Source organism: Oncorhynchus clarkii, chromosome 2 (genome assembly GCF_045791955.1).
Source record: "Oncorhynchus clarkii lewisi isolate Uvic-CL-2024 chromosome 2, UVic_Ocla_1.0, whole genome shotgun sequence".
Lineage (NCBI taxonomy): Eukaryota > Metazoa > Chordata > Actinopteri > Salmoniformes > Salmonidae > Oncorhynchus > Oncorhynchus clarkii.
The window spans coordinates 89765590-89788174 of record NC_092148.1 but is presented as its reverse complement, the minus strand read 5'-3'; the positions used below and the strand labels follow the sequence as shown (position 1 = coordinate 89788174).

Below are 22585 nucleotides of genomic sequence, written 5' to 3'. Positions count from 1 at the left end.
AAGAAGAAGAACATACCAGCTCACCAACAGGAGAAGAAGAAGAACATACCAGCTCACCAACAGGAGAAGAAGAAGAACATACCAGCTCACCAACAGGAGAAGAAGAAGAACATACCAGCTCACCAACGGGGGGCAAGGTTGCACAAGCAAACTGCTTTACAGCATTATAGCACTGATCCCCTGGCTAAAGTCAACCTCTATCCCCGTCATCTCAGAAGGTCAGCTCACCTTTGGTTACAAGAAGAAGAAGACACCACACACAGTCCATTCATGGTGTAGCCTATAGTTCATGTCAGATCCACTGTGTTGTCTGTTTTGTTTGTAGACAGAGGTGTGAACACTGTGAGATGATCGACTGACAGATCCCTGAACAACACAGGCCCTGACCTCCTCCTTTACCTCCTCTCTCATTTGCTCTCACTCTCCCTCTCATATATCTCTCCCTGTTGTGTTTAGGTGAGCACAGAATGTACATGCAGAGACACATACTGTAAGTACATTTCAGAGATGTCTCCTGAAATATTGATGACAACCCCCCCCCCGCCCACACACACAAACATATACAAACAAACAAACACACACACACACACACGCACACACACACACACACACACACACACACACACACACACACACACACACACACACACACACACACACACACATACACACACACACACACACACACACACACACACACACACACACACACACACCACCCATTGTTAGTAACACTTTAAAAGTTGGTAATTTAATAATTAACCATTCATATAATTTAATTGATGTTTCAACCAAATGTATGCATGGCCTTCATCAAAATGTTACTAAACACTTCGCAAATGCAAACACATTATTAATTCATGCACTGAGAAGATATGAGAGGGGAAAAAACTGCTTTTCTAGCAGGGACAGCGCCTAATCCTATACCGTGAAGGTTTGGTAGTGAATGATTTTGGGGGTTGCACTTCGCATGCATCCCTTACTCCTCATCCTCCCTAGCTACCCCTCTACTCTACTCGGGTGAAAGAGCTTGAGGCACGAGAACACTCACACCCTCTCACGCATGGACATTTTCAGAGTTGATGACTGACATTTACAACGACCTAAAAGACCGATGCACATTACCACCGCAATTAACACTGGAATTCTCGGAGGCAGCGGGTGCTAGTGCGTGTGGAATAATTCGGTTTCTCTAAAAAATGAACGGATAAGTATTAAATTTATAACCAGAGCTCGTGTGGCGTCGTTAAAAGCTACACCTCGAAATATATTTGTGTTTTGAAAAGACAACTCCTGGAAATATTAATAAGGAACGTCGAGAGAAGATAAGAAAAAAAACATCAAATAAGTGTGACTGTGTGAGAGACAGAGCATCACAAAAGGAGGGCAGGCGCGCACAGCGCGGGACGTCTGTGTTGATGATGATGATGTGATGCGAAGAATGAAAGACATGTCCTAGATCTGCTCTCCCTGCAATATGTCCTGAGTTGGTCTGTGACTGAAGCCTCCTGCCTCAGTACATTGCGTCTATTTTGGGGTGTATTTCCTTATTTGCATTACTGTACCTGAATAAGAAACACAGGTAGAGGAAACAAACAATCCGGACAGTGTCGCCCTGTCACCGTGCGTATAATGGAGACTCGTTTTTTTATGACCGTTTGGTGAAATAATAGCCGACCTATGTAGCCGTTAATTCTATTGGCGATCTATTATTTTTTTAAATGTATGATTGTGTCAGGGTTCTTAGTTCGTTCTGTCAATAACGCATCGGTAATAACTCATGCCATGTCCCATTACCCGATAGCCCTTCTGGTCTAGAGGTAGCTTTTATACTGCTTCATAGGCATACTTCCTTAATACTGCTATATGCGTGATGGCAATGCCAGTAGTAGAATGTGACAGTAGCAGTAGTGTAGCACATCTACGGAACAGTAGCAGTAACAGCACCAGCGTTCGCGACAAAACCTCCAGGGCACCGGAGCGCAATGGTTATGTGAAAACACGTTTCATCCAGCCACTGCCCGACAGTCGAGATCGAGATGGTGATTGCTCATATGGGTCGTGCATGGTGAGGCTCGTATTCAAGATATGGAGTTCCCAAAGACTCCGGCGTGTAGTATGTGTGGGCTCACTGTCTGTTTTTCTCGCTCTGCTGGTTAAATTAGCCGACTGGAGGACTGAGCTCAGTAGCAGTGGTAACAGTAACAGCAGGCTGCACTCCAGCTCTCCTGTTCATTTCGTGTCAGGCTACGCAGGGGAGTTGTTGCTAACTCTCTGGCATCTGATCTCGCCTGTATTTACCCTCGTATGTGCCTTCTTTTGGGTGGGTTTGTATTTGATCCGCTGCGGAGTGCTTATCCAAACCGCCCTTTTCCTCCTCACTCTTTGCCACCTGGGAGAGACAGCGGCGTGGGCTCTCGTGCACGGCGGGACTTGGACGGATGAACAACAGCCGTTTTCCTTCAGCACGTCAGCGGCCGCGGTCGTGCTCGCCTGCCTGGCAACCGGCACACTCATGGTAGCGCGGCTCAAGCACGGCATCTCGGTCATAGTGTTCGTAAGCGTCGTTCGGACTATCTCGCTCATCTCGCTGCACAAAGTCCGGGCCACTTGGAGACCTTACGTGGCGTACCTGGTGGGAGTGTTGGGCATCCTACTGGCGAGGTATGCTGATAGTCTACTTCCGAACCAAGGGATACCCAGGGAGGGCTGTACCCCCTCTGTGACTGGGGCGAGGGAAAGGGACGAGACCCCTGTGTTTAAAAGGCGAAGGAGGTCCAGTTCTGTGATCTCCACAGACATGGCACACAGTCAGTCCAACAGCAAGTCACACAGGAGGACCTCGCTGCCATGCATTCAGAGGGACCAGGTAAGGAGCTTTTTCTTCTGTCTGACTTAATATACTGTACGGGAGTCCCGTTGGACTTGGCGGACTGTATGGCTGGTTTGTCTGTGGCTCATTTTGGGCTCTTCCTCAGGCGTTGGTTGGATTAGGGCTGTCTCCAAACGTGTATTCAAGATAATGGAATAATAATAACAACAACAAAAACATTATAATAGAAACAATATGATTTAGCCTATTATTATTATTATCATTGCTAAATAGCATTAGTTTATTGCAAAGTGTTGCTGAGTCTATCATTAATTATCGCTGTATTATATTTATGCCTGTATGACAGGCCTACTATTGACATTATCAGCAACGAGGAGCGTAATCGTAAGCAATATAGTGATAATAATAGTAATACTATTTTTATTAATATAAAATAATACATCATACTGTTATTAATATTTTGTAATTTTTCTATTGAAATTATACTTTGAAAAGATCAGTGCTTCTTCTTTGCTTGTTAATAGTCACTTTGATGATACATTTTATGGTTTATTTTTGTTTTGTTTTTCCCGGTGCGTTTTGATTACGTTTGCTTTGAGATAGATATCTGGACTGCTATTATTCTGAAGAGAGCTTGCTAGTCATATTCCTCCATCACAACATTCAATAATAACAGAACTCTTAACAGAGGATACAATCTTCTCTTGGATCTCTCAAGTGTTTGCTGTTGTGTAATTTAACTTTGCCATATCCCCGTAGTACAGTATATTTTGAACATTCTGATTGATGTTCTACAGAGTGCTTCATCGGAGATTATACTCCAATAATGGTCTGAATTTGAAATCGAAGTTTTTTAAATTTATTTTCACTCATAAATTGGTACATTTCTATGTAATTTCCTCAGTTTTTATTTTCCAGTGTGATTTTTCCTCCGATATTTGTTTCAGTGACATGAAGCTATTGAATGATCTAAGTACAATAGAATATATCATGATTAACTTGGAGTTCTCTCTCTCTCTCTCTCTTTCTCTCTCTTTCTCTCTAGCTCTGAGTAGTCTATCAAATGTGCAATTCTATTATAGTTTTAATGGTAGTAGCTATGGGTAAGATGTGGATGTTATTGGTTCATCTCATCACTAAATATGTCCTGATGGCACCTTATAATTCATTTAAGACAAAACCATGAATCATTTACAGACGTATTGTATTGTCAATGAAACCACTATCATCCACTTCGACTTAATATCAACATTGAGGTGTTTCATGTATTCTTAGGGGATGGGCATTTGAAATTCTATCAGTATTCGAATATAATATCAGTGTACTTTTTCGGATTTCGGGATAGTCGAAGTAAATGTGTTGTATTATTAAAATAATGTTGTTGTTTTTGTTGTCGAAACTTAACTTCAATGGAGACTTGCTCTTGCTCTTGCGAGAGACGGTGCACTGCGCTCTGCTGGTTTCATCAGAAGGGTTTGTGGAGGGGGGGGGGGGGGGGGTAAGAGAGCAGAGGCCGATGTCTGTTACGGTCTATGTGCCAAACCGTCTCTCGCTAATTAGACAAACTTGTTGTTGCCATAGGTTATCGATCATACCATCTGGTAGTGCCTGACTTAATAATAATAATAATTGATTGGATTTAAATAGCGCTTTTCTACCAACTGACGTACTGAACGTTTTACATAGTAGGTGGAAACTGACCTCATCCACCCCCAATGTGTAGCATCCACCTGGATGATTCACAGCGACCACTTTGCATCAACTCGTTGTAAAGAAGCTAGCGTGCTACAGTAGCAAGGCTAATTGAGGCTGTTTTGCTGCGCTCCCCGTCCAATGTCTACAACAACTCCATTCATATGAAACAACTGCCTAACTGTTGGTTGATCCTTGTAGCCTACTCCTGCTCATTTAGCCAATTTAATTCCGCAATTTCAACTCCATTTTGCATTGGTTAAAAATCAGTGGCGGTCAGTGCGGTTTAAGGACGATTACATTTTTTTCAGAAGCATGGCCTTATTTCTATTAGCGCATATCGGGTGACTGTCATTCATATTCCAATCACACAGTTCATTGTATCATCGATAGGTTTAGCCTATTACATTACATGAATGATTCTCAAATTTTCCCTAAACCCGTCATGAAGTTGCTACAGTACAAACCTATAGCCTATGAATGAAAGTTTACAATGTGCAGTGCATTCAGAAAGTATTCAGACATTTGGACTTTTTCAACATTTTGTTTTTACATTACAGCCTTATTCTAAAATGGATTAAATTGTATTTTCCCCTCATCAATCGACACACAATACCATAATGACATTACAATACCCCATAATGACATCACAATACCCCATAATGACATCACAATACCCCATAATGACATCACAATACCCCATAATGACATCACAATACCCCATAATGACAAAACAAAAAACGTTTTTTAGATATTTTTGCTAATTTATAAAAATATATATATATTGAAATATCAATTTTCCGTAAGTATTAAGACCCTTTACTCAGTACTTTGTTGAAGCACTTTTGCCAGAGATTACAGCCTCAAGTCTTCTTGGGTATGACGCTACAAGCTTGGCACACCTGTAGTTGGGGAGTTTCTCCCAATATTATCAGCAGATCCTCTCAAGCTCTGTCAGGTTGGATGGGGAGCTTTGCTGCACAGTTATTTTCAGATCTCTCCAGAGATGTTAGATCGGGTTCAAGTCCGGGCTCTGGCTGGGCCAATCAAGGACATTCAGAGGCCTGTCCCTAAGCCACTCCTGCATTGACTTGGCTGTGGGCTTAGGGTTGTTGTCCTGTTGGAAGGTGAACCTTCGCCCCAGTCTGAGGTCCTGAGCACTCTGGAGCAGGTTTTCATCAAGGATATCTCTGTACTGTTCTCCGTTCATCTTTCCCTCAATCCGGACTAGCCTCTCAGTCCCTGCCACTGAAAACATCCCCACAGCATGATGCTGCCACCACCATGCTTCACCGTAGGAATGGTGCCAGGTTTCCTCCAGAAGTGACGCTTGACATTCAGGGCAAAGAGTTCGTTCGATCTTGGTTTCATCAGACTAGAGAATCTTGTTTCTCATGGTCTGAGAGTCCTTTAGGTGCCTTTTGGCAAACTCCAAGTGGGCTGTCATGGGCCTTTTACTGAGGAGCGGCTTCCAGCTGGCCACTACCATAAAGCTCTGATTGGTGGAGTGCTGCTTGTTTGTCCTTCTGGAAGGTTCTCCCATCTCCACAGAGGAACTCTGGAGCTCTGCCAGAGTGACCATCGGGTTCTTGGTCATCTCCCTGACCAAGGCCCTTCTCCCTCGGGCCAGGTCTAGGAAGAGTGTTGGTGGTTCTAAACTTTTTCCAGTTAAGAATGAAGGAGGCCACTGTGCTCTTGGGGACCTTCAATGCTGCAGATCTGTGCCACGACACAATCGTGTCTCTGAGCTCTACGAACAATTCCTTCGACCTCATGGCTTGGTTATTGCTCTGACATGCTGTGGGACCTTATATAGACAGGTATGTGCCTTTTCAAATCATGTCCAATCAATTGAATTTACCATAGGTGGACTCCAATCAAGTTGTAGACACATCTCAAGGATGATAAATGGAAACAGGATGCACCTGAGCTCAATTTCGAGTCTCATAGCAAAGGGTCTGAATACTTATGTAAATAAGGTATTTCTGTTTTAGTTTTTTTTAATCAATTTGCAAAAATTTCTAAAACCTGTTTTCATTTTGTCCTTATAGGGTAATGTGTGTAGATTGATGAGTAAAATCAAACATTGTAATACATTTTAGAATAAGGCTGTAATGTAACAAAATGTGGAAAAAGTCAAGGGGTTTGAATATTTTCCGAATGCACTGTAGATGCACACTCTTGCTTGCATCTTGCTGATATAGGGTGTAATCATTAGTCCGTGTAAGAAAACATTTTTTAACAAGTGTGAAACGTGTTTCGGCTACCAGTGCATCTTTTTTATGGGGCACATTTATAAAAACTGTCATAAAACTGTTGTTTTATTAAAATGTGGAATGTAGTGGCCTAACCTTGTAGGCAATGCCGCATAGATCATTACATTTAATTCTAGTCAAAGGCTTAAGAAAAAACACCTGTCTGACGCGCACGCACGCACACACACACACACACACACACACACACACACACACACACACACACACACACACACACACACACACACACAAACACGCGGGTTAGAGGGGGTTCTACTTTGGTCTGGATTTACAGGACCCGAATGAACATGTGGAGCTTCTCAATGATAAACACAATGCTTCCTATTCCCTTTGTACTGCACTAAATCCAGGACCCATGGCCCCCTATTCCCTATGTAGTGCACTAAATCCAGGACCCATGGCCCCCTATTCCCTATGTAGTGCACTAATAACCAGGGCCCATGGCACCCTATTCCCTATGTAGTGCACTAATAACCAGGGCCCATGGCACCCTATTCCCAATGTAGTGCACTAATTACTAGGGCCCATGGCACCCTATTCCCTATGTATAGTAGTGCACTAATTACCAGGGCCCATGGCACCCTATTCCCTATGTATAGTAGTGCACTAATTACCAGGGCCCATGGCACTATATTCCCTATATAGGTTCCCCTTGTCAAAATTAGTGCACTATTATAAGAAGTAGGGTGCCATGTCAGATGCACTCATTTTCGTATCAAAGAGTGTCATCGTGACCTGGGTCAGGAGCAGTTAAGAGGGACAAGGTTAGGGACATGTCAGGCTGCTGTGGCGGTATAGGCCATGTATGGCCAGTCAGCCACTTGAAATACAGGCTAACCTCTCCTCTCCAGGTTGGTTGGCTACAGATGGAGAGTTTGGTTGTTGGTTCTGCTTTGCGGTCCCAGTGAGTCAACCCATTTATTTTCTCCTTCTCCTGAGCAGAGCTGTGTTGCTAATAGGGTATAATTGATATAATTTGAGCTATTATTACCTTTTAATTACAATATTATGACATTATTATTACCTAATCATCGCTTTACAGTATTATCACCTTATTATTACCATATTATCACCATATTATTACCATATTATTACATTATCATCACCTTATTATTACTTTATTATTACCTTACAATATTATGACATTATTATTACCAAATCATCGCCTTACAGTATTATCACCTTATTATCACCTTATTATCACCATATTATTACCATACTATTACCTTATTATTACATTATCATCACCTTATTATCACCTTATTGTGACACATTATCTTCTACAAGAATGTGCTTATTGCTTACGATAAGTGAATTAAAATGATCTTGCTACGTTATGAAAATATGTGCCCATTTGATCTGCTTGACTGGTTGGGTACAATACGAGTGTTTTCGTGTGTCTCATCTTTTAAAATGGAAACAGCCAGACATTTCCAGAATATTCCTCCTAGAGGAATGTGGCCAGCGAGGGGATGTTTTGTTTTTGTATGATGAGCGACGAGGCAGAAAATGGATTTAGACGGGTCTGAATTATGTTGTAGGCCTACACTGACAGGATTATATACAAACTAAGATCTGCTTGTAGGAAGGTTGGATGACTAATTCAGTCATTTAACGTCCAGTGTTTTCTGAAAGGAAGACGTTAAATAACTGACAAAGAGAAAGCAAGCGTTCACATTCATACTGTATAATGATTTAGAACTTGTTATTTGGCATGTATGCATGAACCTTTACCATAATCTTATGAATAGACTTCTAATATGTAATGTTTCACAAAATGTCCTCTCTTCCGGTGCTAGTTGTCGCGTGCGGAAGGTTTTTGCTAAATAATACAGGTAACTTTGAGGTTTCGTCTTCCTCCGTTCCACTCAGTGATTCCTCACCGTCAGCTAAGGAAGGTAATGGATGACGATATTCACTGGAGAGGAGAAGATTATGAGAGTCAATCACGACCAAATCCTCCAAATCCACCTGAAGAAGCCTTTTCCCTCCGCGCCGTAGCCCTCACCAAACTGGCCACCTGGTGGTCCACGTTGATCTTCCCACTCATAGACTTTGGACTTTGCTCTGTCCATCCACGGACTATGCAGCCTACACTATTCATCAATAAACTATAGACCCTACACTATTCATCAATAAACTATAGACCCTACACTATTCATCAATAAACTATAGACCCTACACTATTCATCAATAAACTATAGACCCTACACTATTCATCAATAGACTATAGACCCTACACTATTCATCAATAAACTATAGACCCTACACTATTCATCAATAAACTATAGACCCTACACTATTCATCAATAAACTATAGACCCTACACTATTCATCAATAAACTATAGACCCTACACTATTCATCAATAAACTATAGACCCTACACTATTCATCAATAAACTATAGACCCTACACTATTCATCAATAAACTATAGACCCTACACTATTCATCAATAAACTATAGACCCTACACTATTCATCAATAAACTATAGACCCTACACTATTCATCAATAAACTATAGACCCTACACTATTCATCAATAAACTATAGACCCTACACTATTCATCAATAAACTATAGACCCTACACTATTCATCAATAGACTATAGACCCTACACTATTCATCAATAAACTATAGACCCTACACTATTCATCAATATACTATAGACCCTACACTATTCATCAATATACTATAGACACTACACTATTCATCAATAGACTATAGACCCTGCACTATTCATCAATAAACTATAGACCCTACACTATTCATCAATAAACTATAGACCCTACACTATTCATCAATAAACTATAGACCCTACACTATTCATCAATAAACTATAGACCCTGCACTATTCATCAATAAACTATAGACCCTACACTATTCATCAATAAACTATAGACCCTACACTATTCATCAATAAACTATAGACCCTACACTATTCATCAATAGACTATAGACCCTACACTATTCATCAATAAACTATAGACCCCACACTATTCATCAATAAACTATAGACCCTGCACTATTCATCAATAGACTATAGACCCTACACTATTCATCAATAAACTATAGACCCTACACTATTCATCAATAGACATTGCAGCCTACACTATTCATCAATAAACTATAGACCCTACACTATTCATCAATAAACTATAGACCCTACACTATTCATCAATAGACTATAGACCCTACACTATTCATCAATAAACTATAGACCCTACACTATTCATCAATAAACTATAGACCCTGCACTATTCATCAATAGACTATAGACCCTACACTATTCATCAATAAACTATAGACCCTACACTATTCATCAATAGACTATAGACCCTGCACTATTCATCAATAGACTATAGACCCTACACTATTCATCAATAAACTATAGACCCTACACTATTCATCAATAAACTATAGACCCTACACTATTCATCAATAAACTATAGACCCTACACTATTCATCAATAAACTATAGACCCTACACTATTCATCAATAATCTATAGACCCTACACTATTCATCAATAAACTATAGACCCTACACTTTTCATCAATAAACTATAGACCCTACACTATTCATCAATAAACTATAGACCCTACACTATTCATCAATAAACTATAGACCCTGCACTATTCATCAATAGACTATGCAGCCTACACTATTCATCCATAGACATTGCAGCCTACACTATTCATCCATAGACATTGCAGCCTACACTATTCATCCATAGACTGCACATTGCTCTTTGCACTGCCTTTTTGCTCTGCCACGGACCGACTCGCACATATATACACTACAAGGCCAAAAGTATGTGACACTCCTTCAACTTAGTGGATCCGGCTATTTCAGCCACACCCATTGCTGACAGGTGTGTAAAAAATAAGCACACAGACATGCAATCTCCGTAGACAAACATTGGCAGTAGAATGGCTGGTACTGAAGAGCTCACTGACTTTCAACGTGGCACCGTCACAGGATTACACCTTTCCAACAAGACATTTTCGTCAAATTTCTTGCCTGCTAAAGCTGCCCCAGTCAACTGTATGTGCTGTTATTATGAATTAAAAACTTATAAGAGCAGCAACGGCTTAGTCGTTGGTAGGTCACACAAGCTCACAGAATGGTACTGCCGAGTGCTGAAGCGTGTAGCGCGTAAAAATTGTCTAATTGCAACACTCCCTGTTTGTCAGGAGCTTCATGAAATTGGTTTCCATGGCCGAGCAGCCGCAGACAAGGCTAAGATCACCATGCGCAATGCCAAGCGTCAGCTGGAGTGGTGTAAGGCTCGCCACGATTGGACTCTGGAGTAGTGGAAACGCATTCTCTGGAGTGATGACTCATGCTTCACCATCTGGTTGTCCGAGGGACGAATCTGGCTTTGACGGATGCCAGAAGAACTCTACCTGCCCATGTGCAGAGTGCCAACTGTAAAGTTTGGTGGAGGAGGATTAATGGTTTGGGGCTGTTTATCATGGTTCGGGCTAAGCCCCTTTGTTCCAGTTAAGGGAAATCTTAACGCTACATACAATGACATTCTAGACAATTCTGTGATGCCAATTTTGTGGCAACAGTTTGGGGAAGGCCCTTTCATGTTTCAGCATGACAATGACCCTGTGCTACAGCGATATCCATCCAGAAATGGTTTGTCGAGATTGGTGTGGAAGAATTTGACTGGCCTGCACAGAGCCCTGACCTCAACCCCATCTAACACCTTTGGGATGAATTGAAACACCGACTGTGAGACAGGCCTAATCGCTCAACATCAGTGCTCGACCTCACTCATGCTCTTGTGGCTGAATGGAAGCAAGTCCTTGTAACGGATGTGAAACGGCTAGCTAGTTAGCGGTGGTGCTGAGGTAACGGATGTGAAACTGCTAGCTAGTTAGCGGTGGTGCTGAGGTAACGGATGTGAAACTGCTAGCTAGTTAGCGGTGGTGCGCGCTAAATAGCTTTTCAATCGGTGACGTCACTTGCTCTGAGACCTTGAAGTAGTGGTTGGTAGGTGCACCCGATTCAGCTGCCCTGCGCGCCGGGAAGGGCAACTGTTGCCATTTCTAACCATATCATGTGTCCGAAGGTACAAACTCGGCCTTGTTCATGTTTAAGTTCTTACTCCGCACTGTCAACACTTTGTATTCAACACTTTTATAAGCCATAAAATGCGCGTTCTTCCTATTTCCACTCATCGCTACAACAAGCACTGCAGCAGTATTGAATTAGTAGGAAAGTGTTTTAGCCTTGAATAGTTGTTATTATTTTCGGGTTTGGGTCATTTTTAATTTTGAGGAATATTTCACTTTCTCTGTTCACAGTAGTAACAACATGATTTTGAACACAGTAGTAACAACATGAATTTGAACACAGTAGTAACAACATGATTTTGAACACAGTAGTAACAACATGAATTTGAACACAGTAATAACAACATGTATTTTAACATCAGAAATAATGCAATGTAACTGGAGTTTCACCATCATTTGGAAGATGGTGTCCCTTTCTGGGGAGGGAGAGGGGAGGGAGAGGAGAGGGAGAAGAAAGGGAGAGGAGAGGGAGACGAGAGGGAGAGGAGGAGGGAGAAGAGAGGGAGAGGGGAGGGAGAGGAGAGGAGAGGGAGAAGAGAGGGAGAGGGGAGGGAGAGGAGGAGGGAGAAGAGAGGGAGAGGAGATGAGAGGGAGAAGAGAGGGAGAGGGGAGGGAGAGGAGGAGGGAGAAGAGAGGGAGAGGGGAGGGAGAGGAGGAGGGAGAAGAGAGGGAGAGGAGAGGAGAGGGAGAAGGGAGGGAGGGAGTGGAGAGGGGGAGGGGAGGAGAGGAGAGGGAGAGGAGAGGAGAGGGAAGGTATATGAGAGGGATAGGGGAGGGAGAGGTGAGGGAGAGGGGAGGGAGGGAGAGGGGAGGGAGAGGTGAGGGAGAGGGGAGGGAGGGATAGGGTAGGGAGAGGTGAATGAGAGGGAGGGAGAGGGGAGAGGTGAGGGAGAGGGGAGGGAGAGGGGAGGGGAGGGAGAGGGGAGGGAGAGGGAGTGGAGAGGGGAGGGATAGGGGAGGGAGAGGTGAGGGAGAGGAGAGGGAGAGGTGAGGGAGAGGGGAGGGAGGGAGAGGGAGTGGAGAGGGATAGGGGAGGGAGAGGTGAGGGAGAGGAGCGGGAGGGAGAGGGAGTCAGTCTGCTGCTCTCTCCCTCTGTTGAGACTGACCATCAGATGCAGGCACCATCACCCCAGTAAAATAAAGATAATAAGCAAATTATTTAAATGTACGCTCATTCAGCTGTGCTTCACAAGTAATACAACAATGGATCTATTACCGGTATAACCATATAGCCTACCTCAAATTTAGAAAAAAAATATATTTTTAAATGGCCCGAACAACAAGACTTTGGCAGGGCAATTCAAGCAAAGCCAATATGCAGTGATAATGTATTGGGCCTATAGCCTACTGCACAAACCTACAGCACCGTTAATGTTGCATAAGGATTACGCATTTTAAGTCATGTTAAAAAAAACATCTGTTGTAGATCTCGGCCTGTATTTTGACTCAAAGGGGATCTTGACTCAGAAAAGGTTTCTGACCACTGTTCTAAAGTTTTCTCTGTTAACACTACCAATATTTCCCTTTGTTGAGGCAATTGTGATCAAATGAACCCAAAACTAGCCACTTTCAATGCAACATACTGTACCGAAACAAAACAGACAATGCAAGAGATTTTGTTGTAGGCAGAACACTCACTACTCAGCCGCCTGTGTGGCATAACCAATCAGAGCTGGAGTAGGCCTATATGCAAATAGACCATTGCCATATATGGATCTGTGCTATTTACTTTGAACTGCACTGTGTTTACAGCTGTGGTCAGGAGTAGATGCTCTTGTTTTGAGATCAAAGCGAAAGCTGCATGTAGCCATGTGTGCACATTTTGTTCATATTCTTTGCTAGTTAGTTAGTTAAGGTGGGGGGGGGGGGGGGGTTCGGGGTGAATAATTATGCACTCTCAAGTCATCACTTATTTCTTGTTTGTTTCACCCCAAAAATATTTTGCATCTCCAAAGTGGTAGGCATGTTGTGTTAATCAAATGATACAAACCCTCCAAAAATCTATTTTAATTACTGGTCCAACCAGAACCAGAACAAATAGCAGGCCAAACTTTCCCTCTCAGCACTGCCTGGACTGCGCAGAAATGCAAATGCTTTCCGTTTGAGTTATGTTAGGTTTTATTTTCAGCGTAAATTGTAAATTGTATTTTTTCACAACTTCCACCAGTTTGACCCCCCAAATATTTACAACAAAGACATATTGACATAGTAAAATAAAAAAAGTGTGTGTGCAACAAAATAGGGAAAATGCCAAGGGGGGTGAATACTTTCGCAAGCCACTGTACACAATGGCTGCTACTGTAGGCTGAATGATAGAACAGCTATTTCCATGTTAAAATGTTAAGGCATATTCTCCATTGTTATTGATGGTGAGCCACTATGGTAGACCTGCATTATGATCAAATAGCCACAGTAGCCTTCATTGGCCACTGTTAAAACTGTAACTTAAAGGGGGTACAACCTCAGTGTTCACGCTGGACGTTGCACATCATTTTCACAATGTTCAAGTTTGCGCTCAGCAGACCTGAAATTTGCTCAGTGCTGATACAAATTTGAGGGAACATTGCAAGCAAATGCTTTTGGCGAATAAAGGCATTTCTGATTCAGACAAGATTTCTTTGACACATATAGTAAGTAGTATTATGCCGCAGGCACGCCAGGACATCAAATGTAATCCGGTTTTCTCTAGTGGTGATGTTGTACTTTAAAGGTGCATTAAGCAGAAATCACTCCGTCATTTCCTGGTTGCTAAAATTCGAATAGTTCGCCTAATTTCAGTTTATGTGACAAAACAAGCAAGTATAGTGTAGAGAATCATTGTACCATCTAAACAGCTGTGAAATATAATTTCCATGACCAAAAAATATTGTATTTTCAGCTGTTTGAAGCTGTTGTAGAAAACCGAACGTAAAAAAAGCAGCAACAAAACGTAACCTTTGACCCCTCCAAACGACGCATACACTAGCCTCGTGAAGTGCATTTCTGTCCGACAAACACATTCTTAGTTCTGTTGAAAAGTTAAAAACTGTAGAATTCAGATGGTGTCAGAAACAATGTGACTCCATACAATGTGTTTAGGGCTGATAGGAAAGGCAACGGTGTTGGTGTTTCTATGGATGGTTACAATGTGTTTAGGGCTGGTAGGAAAGGTAACGGTGGTGGTGTTTCTATGGATGGTTACAATGTGTTTAGGGCTGGTAGGAAAGGTAACGGTGCTGGTGTTTCTATGGATGGTTACAATGTGTTTAGGGCTGGTAGGAAAGGCAACGGTGGTGGTGTTTCTATGGATGGTTACAATATGTTTAGGGCTGGTAGTAAAGGCAACGGTTGTGGTATTTGTATGGATGGTTACAATGTCTTTAGGGCTGGTAGGAAAGGCAACGGTGGTGGTGTTTCTATGGATGGTTACAATGTGTTTAGGGCTGGTAGGAAAGGCAACTGTTGTGGTATTTGTATGGATGGTTACAATGTGTTTAGGGCTGTTAGGAAAGGCAACGGCGGTGGTGTTTGTATGGATGGTTACAATGTGTTTAGGGCTGGTAGGAAAGGCAACGGTGGTGGTGTTTCTATGGATGGTTACAATGTGTTTAGGGCTGTTAGGAAAGGCAACGGCTGTGGTGTTTGTATGGATGGTTACAATGTGTTTAGGGCTAATAGGAAAAGCAAAGGTTGTGGTATTGCTATTTACACAAATAATCGTCTTTCTGTGTCTCTGTTGAAGGCTACCAACAGTCCTAAACTATATGAATTGCTGACTTTAAAACTTCAGTTGGGTTCACACTCAAAAATAACAGTTATAGGAATCCATCATCCACCCTTCGCAAATAAGTGTGTACTAAACAAACTCACTGGGTTTAATTGCCATTTTTACTACCCCAGAGGTGTCGATCGCTGGAGATTTTAATCTTGCAGGATGCTGACTGTTTAAATTATTTTTGTTACTCATCTAAATTTGACCCAGCTGATTAAAAAAACAAACACTTGTCCAAACTTAAAGGACCCTATGAAATCACATTTAAAAATTCTCAAGAGAAATATGCTGGGAGTGGCTTATTGATTTGGGTGTCACGTTCTGACCTTTATTTCCTTTGTTTTGTCATTATTTAGTATGGTCAGGGCGTGAGTTGGGGTGGGCAGTCTATGTTTGTTTTTCTATGATTTGGGTATTTCTATGTTTCGGCCTAGTATGGTTCTCAATCAGAGGCAGGTGTCATTAGTTGTCTCTGATTGAGAATCATACTTAGGTAACCTGGGTTTCACTGTGTGTTTGTGGGTGTTTGTTTCCGTGTCTGTGTTTTTCACCACACGGTACTGTTTTGGGTTTCGTTCATTCCACGTTTATTGTTTTTGTATTCAGTTGTTCATGTGTACATTTTCGTTTTAAAAGAACCATGGACACTTACCACGCCGCATATTGGTCCTCTGATCCTTTTCGCCTCTCCTCTTCGGAAGAAGAGGAGGAAATCCCTTACAGGGTATTAGTGACCACTGTCCCGCTGTATGTGTCAGGGATATATGGAATTTAAAACATTTCAATGAATAGGCATTTTTTTATGACCTTTATTTTGGTGACTTTGATTATGTTGCACCTATACCTGACCCAAAGTTGGCTCTGAACCACTTCTCAAATGTTTCCGATTGTATTGTAGAAAAACATGCTTTAAAAAAAACGGAGAATTTAGAAAAATAGGTCATGACCATCTTTAAGCATATTACCCAGTTTTGTATTCCTGTTCGACGTCAGTGCAGCCCTTCGTGAACTTCAACATGACTTTGATTCAATTCAGAAATCACTTACAGATCTTAAAGTAGTGTTAAATACAAGTAAAACCAAGCTCATGCTGTTCTCTAGGTCATGAAATGTTGACCCTGAGGACCTGTATATCTGCTCTATAAATAGACCCCAAATTGAGCTGGTTTCTCAATATAAGTACCTGGATCTCTGGATTACAAGTTGTCCTTCGTAACGCATATAAAAAAATCAGACTCAGAACCAAGATCATTTTTTTAATATCAAATAAAATCATGCCTCTGTATTGAAAATAGGATAAATATTTTTCAAACAACGCTTCTCCCTGTATTGGATTTTGGTGATATTGTTTACATGCATGCGGCACAACCTGTTTTAAAACCCTTGGACACAGTCTACCATTCAGCAATACGTTTTAGCACAGCGGACAGTTTTAGGACTCATCATTGTAGTCTGTGTAAAAATGTGGGATGGACCTCTCTGTCTGTAAGAAGAGAGCTGCGTACTCTTTTATTCATTTACAAAGCAACCTGACAGAAACTCCCTTCACATGTAACTTCATTAACTAAGTGAGGAATCATAAGTTCCCAAACCTGTTCTCAGGAATTGATAACAATAGAGATCCCTTCAGTCTCCACAGATTTGGAAATATCTGTGTTGGTTTTTTTGTTGTCCCAGATTTCACTGCAGTTAATGAACTCTGTGCTGATGCCACTCAGGCAGTTTAAATAAGTGTTTATGAATCTCTATGTGATTGCTTTTATTAAATCCGTTTATTTTGGTTTTGTTGTGTGTGAATTAAGTTCTTTTATACACATATACAGTGGGGAGAACAAGTATTTGACACACTGCCGATTTTGCAGGTTTTGCTACTTACAAAGCATGTAGAGGTCTGTAATTTTTATCATAGGTACACTTCAACTGTGAGAGACGGAATCTAAAAAAATCCAGAAAATCACATTGTATGATTTTTAAGTAATTAATTTTCATTTTATTGCATGACATAAGTATTTGATACATCAGAAAAGCAAAACTTAATATTTGGTACAGAATACTTTGTTTGCAATTACAGAGATCATACGTTTCCTGTAGTTCTTGACCAGGTTTGCACACACTGCAGCTGGGATTTTGGCCCACTCCTCGATACAGACCTTCTCCAGATCCTTCAGGTTTCGGGGCTGTCGCTGGGCAATACGGACTTTCAGCTCCCTCCAAAGATTTTCTATTGGATTCAGGTCTGGAGACTGGCTAGGCCACTCCAGGACCTTGAGATGCTTCTTATGGAGCCACTCCTTAGTTGCCAGGCTGTGTGCTTCGGGTCGTTGTCATGTTGGAAGACCAGGCCACGACCCATCTTCAATGCTCTTAATGAGGGAAGGAGGTTGTTGGCCAAGATCTCGCGATACATGGCCCCATCCAGTCTCCCCTCAATACGGTGCAGTCGTCCCCTTTGCAGAAAAGCATCCCCAAAGAATGATGTTTCCACCTCCATGCTTCACGTTTGGGATGGTGTTCTTGGATTGTACTCATCCTTCTTCTTCCTCCAAACACGGCGAGTGGAGTTTAGACCAAAAAGCTCAATTTGTCTCATCAGACCACATGACTTTCTCCCATTCCTCCTCTGGATCATCCAGATGGTCATTGGCAAACTTCAGATGGGCCTGGACATGCGCTGGCTTGAGCAGGGGGACCTTTCGTGCACTGCAGGATTTTAATCCATGACGGCGTGGTGTGTTACTAATGGTTTTCTTTGAGACTGTGGTCCCAGCTCTCTTCAGGTCATTGACGAGGTCCTGCCGTGTAGTTCTGGGCTGATCCCTCACCTTCCTCATGATCATTGATGCCCCACAAGGTGAGATCTTGCATGGAGCCCCAGACCGAGGGTGAATTGACCGTCATCTTGAACTTCTTCCATTTTCTAATAATTGCGCCAACAGTTGTTGCCTTCTCACGAAGCTGCTTGCCTATTGTCCTGGAGCCCATCCCAGCCTTGTGCAGGTCTACAATTTTATCCCTTATGTCCTTACACAGCTCTCTGGTCTTGGCCATTGTGGAGAGGTTGGAGTCTGTTTGATTGAGTGTGTGGACAGGTGTCTTTTATACAGGTAACGAGTTCAAACAGGTGCAGATAATACAGGTAATGAGTGGAGAACAGGAGGGCTTCTTAATGGAAAACTAACAGGTCTGTGAGAGCCGGAATTCTTACTGATTGGTAGGTGATCAAATACTTATGTCATGCAATAAAATGCAAATGAATTACTCAAAAATCATACAATGTGATTTTCTGGATTTTTGTATTAGATTCCGTCTCTCACAGTTGAAGTGTACCTATGATAGAAATTACAGACCTCTACATGCTTTGTAAGTAGGAAAACCTGCAAAATCGGCAGTGTATCAAATACTTGTTCTCCCCACCGTATGTGCATGTTATTTTATTATTCTGTTTTATTATTCTGTTTTTATTGTAATGAGTTCCGGGCTCTCTTGTAAAATAGATTTTTAATCTCAATGTGACTCCCTGTTAAAATGAAGGTTAAATCAAATAAATTGCTTTACAATGACCGTCAAGGTGTACCCTTTCCATGCATACTAAATGTTTACACTTTTGGTGACTTGGCCTACATTACATACTCTGTGAGTATGACTATAGCACTTGATTTATGACCTTTATGGGGGAGGGGAGATTCCTATGACATTGCCAGCAGTACGATTTAACTGAATTGTGATTTCCTATTTTCTGGTACTCTCTCCCCCTAAACTCACTGGACCTAAAACAACCACTCACAATTTAACGGGTTAAGAATGGGTAGCATAGAAATAGTGCAAATGGAACACTTCTACCTCTTCTTAGACTTGCTTTCAATGAGAATGACAGATCTATAATTTAAATTTCTATGTGAATTTAATCTCTTGCCCAAAAAGTTACATATTGCATCTGTTAAGTTTCTAGAATCAAGAAGCATTGTAATTCCATCATTTTCACGAAGGCAAATGTGGAAGTTCGGTAGAGAAAAAAGCTAATCACAGGCCTTAAAATCTAGAATGTGTTTCTTTTTCACCTATATCCAAAAACAACTCTCACTCATTCTATTACACATATACCGGTTCTAGACATGATTGTGATCAAGGCAGTACATACATGATGAAACCTTGTGAAATAAACACTTGCGCGATTCAAATGGAATGATGAACATGTTGATGAATATCTTATGTTGATGAAACTATCTGATGCTTCACTCCCTCGCCTGTATCTTGATCTAGCTAAAGCCCACTGGTGAGGTCTGTTTTGAGTTACAAGCCATGGAATGAAGGGACAATACTATACCATTTGGAGACAACAACGTCATACTACAGTAAACCCTTAGAAGAAAAAGGTGCTATCCAGAACCTAAAAGGGTTCTTCGTCTGTCCTTATAAGAAATCCCTTTGAAGAACACTTTTTGGTTCCAGGTAGAACCATTTTCGGTTCCATTTTTAGAACCCTTTCCACAAGAGGAATCATGCCTTAAGAATCATGCCTTTTTTCTAAGTGTGTACAAACACCTGGTCCCATGTAAATTCTATTTGCCTGTTTAAATCAAGCGGACAACACATATGTTGTATTGGTGAAACAGATATAGGGTATTGTATTACTCTAGTGGTGGTGAAACATATATAGGGTATTGTATTACTCTAGTGGTGGTGAAATGGATATAGGGTATTGTATTACTCTAGTGGTAGTGAAACAGATATAGGGTATTGTATTACTCTAGTGGTGGTGAAACGGATATAGGGTGTTGTATTACTCTAGTGGTGGTGAAACGGATATAGGGTATTGTATTACTCTAGTGGTGGTGAAACGGATATAGGGTATTGTATTACTCTAGTGGTGGTGAAATGGATATAGGGTATTGTATTACTCTAGTGGTGGTGAAACAGATATAGGGTATTGTATTACTCTAGTGGTGGTGAAACAGATATAGGGTATTGTATTACTCTAGTGGTGGTGAAACAGATATAGGGTATTGTATTACTCTAGTGGTGGTGAAATGGATATAGGGTATTGTATTACTCTAGTGGTGGTGAAACGGATATAGGGTATTGTATTACTCTAGTGGTGGTGAAAAGGATATAGGGTATTGTATTACTCTAGTGGTGGTGAAATGGATATAGGGTATTGTATTACTCTAGTGGTGGTGAAAAGGATATAGGGTATTGTATTACTCTAGTGGTGGTGAAACGGATATAGGGTATTGTATTACTCTAGTGGTGGTGAAACAGATATAGGGTATTGTATTACTCTAGTGGTAGTGAAACAGATATAGGGTATTGTATTACTCTAGTGGTGGTGAAACAGATATAGGGTATTGTATTACTCTAGTGGTGGTGAAATGGATATAGGGTATTGTATTACTCTAGTGGTGGTGAAATGGATATAGGGTATTGTATTACTCTAGTGGTGGTGAAATGGATATAGGGTATTGTATTACTCTAGTGGTGGTGAAACGGATATAGGGTATTGTATTACTCTAGTGGTGGTGAAAAGGATATAGGGTATTGTATTACTCTAGTGGTGGTGAAATGGATATAGGGTATTGTATTACTCTAGTGGTGGTGAAAAGGATATAGGGTATTGTATTACTCTAGTGGTGGTGAAACGGATATAGGGTATTGTATTACTCTAGTGGTAGTGAAACAGATATAGGGTATTGTATTACTCTAGTGGTGGTGAAACGGATATAGGGTATTGTATTACTCTAGTGGTGGTGAAAAGGATATAGGGTATTGTATTACTCTAGTGGTAGTGAAACAGATATAGGGTATTGTATTACTCTAGTGGTGGTGAAACAGATATAGGGTATTGTATTACTCTAGTGGTGGTGAAACAGATATAGGGTATTGTATTACTCTAGTGGTGGTGAAACAGATATAGGGTATTGTATTACTCTAGTGGTGGTGAAAAGGATATAGGGTATTGTATTACTCTAGTGGTGGTGAAACAGATATAGGGTATTGTATTACTCTAGTGGTGGTGAAAAGGATATAGGGTATTGTATTACTCTAGTGGTGGTGAAACAGATATAGGGTATTGTATTACTCTAGTGGTGGTGAAACAGATATAGGGTATTGTATTACTCTAGTGGTGGTGAAACAGATATAGGGTATTGTATTACTCTAGTGGTGGTGAAAAGGATATAGGGTATTGTATTACTCTAGTGGTGGTGAAAAGGATATAGGGTATTGTATTACTCTAGTGGTAGTGAAACAGATATAGGGTATTGTATTACTCTAGTGGTGGTGAAACGGATATAGGGTATTGTATTACTCTAGTGGTGGTGAAAAGGATATAGGGTATTGTATTACTCTAGTGGTGGTGAAACAGATATAGGGTATTGTATTACTCTAGTGGTGGTGAAAAGGATATAGGGTATTGTATTACTCTAGTGGTGGTGAAACAGATATAGGGTATTGTATTACTCTAGTGGTGGTGAAACGGATATAGGGTATTGTATTACTCTAGTGGTGGTGAAACAGATATAGGGTATTGTATTACTCTAGTGGTGGTGAAACAGATATAGGGTATTGTATTACTCTAGTGGTGGTGAAACAGATATAGGGTATTGTATTACTCTAGTGGTGGTGAAACGGATATAGGGTATTGTATTACTCTAGTGGTGGTGAAACGGATATAGGGTATTGTATTACTCTAGTGGTGGTGAAACGGATATAGGGTATTGTATTACTCTAGTGGTGGTGAAAAGGATATAGGGTATTGTATTACTCTAGTGGTGGTGAAACGGATATAGGGTATTGTATTACTCTAGTGGTGGTGAAAAGGATATAGGGTATTGTATTACTCTAGTGGTGGTGAAACGGATATAGGGTATTGTATTACTCTAGTGGTAGTGAAACAGATATAGGGTATTGTATTACTCTAGTGGTGGTGAAACGGATATAGGGTATTGTATT

General features: G+C 41.2%; 1 protein-coding gene across 1 annotated transcript in view; it reads left to right on the top strand.

Annotated features, from left to right (window-relative positions):
* Positions 1 to 1832: 1832 nt before the first annotated feature.
* Positions 1833 to 22585, top strand: part of LOC139376063 (cGMP-inhibited 3',5'-cyclic phosphodiesterase 3A-like) — a 235909-nt gene continuing 215156 nt past the window's right edge. The window contains exon 1 of the mRNA XM_071118214.1: positions 1833 to 2869. Within this exon, the coding sequence (XP_070974315.1) occupies positions 1874 to 2869 (996 nt within the window). The 5' untranslated portion in view covers positions 1833 to 1873. The remainder of the gene's footprint in view (positions 2870 to 22585) is intronic.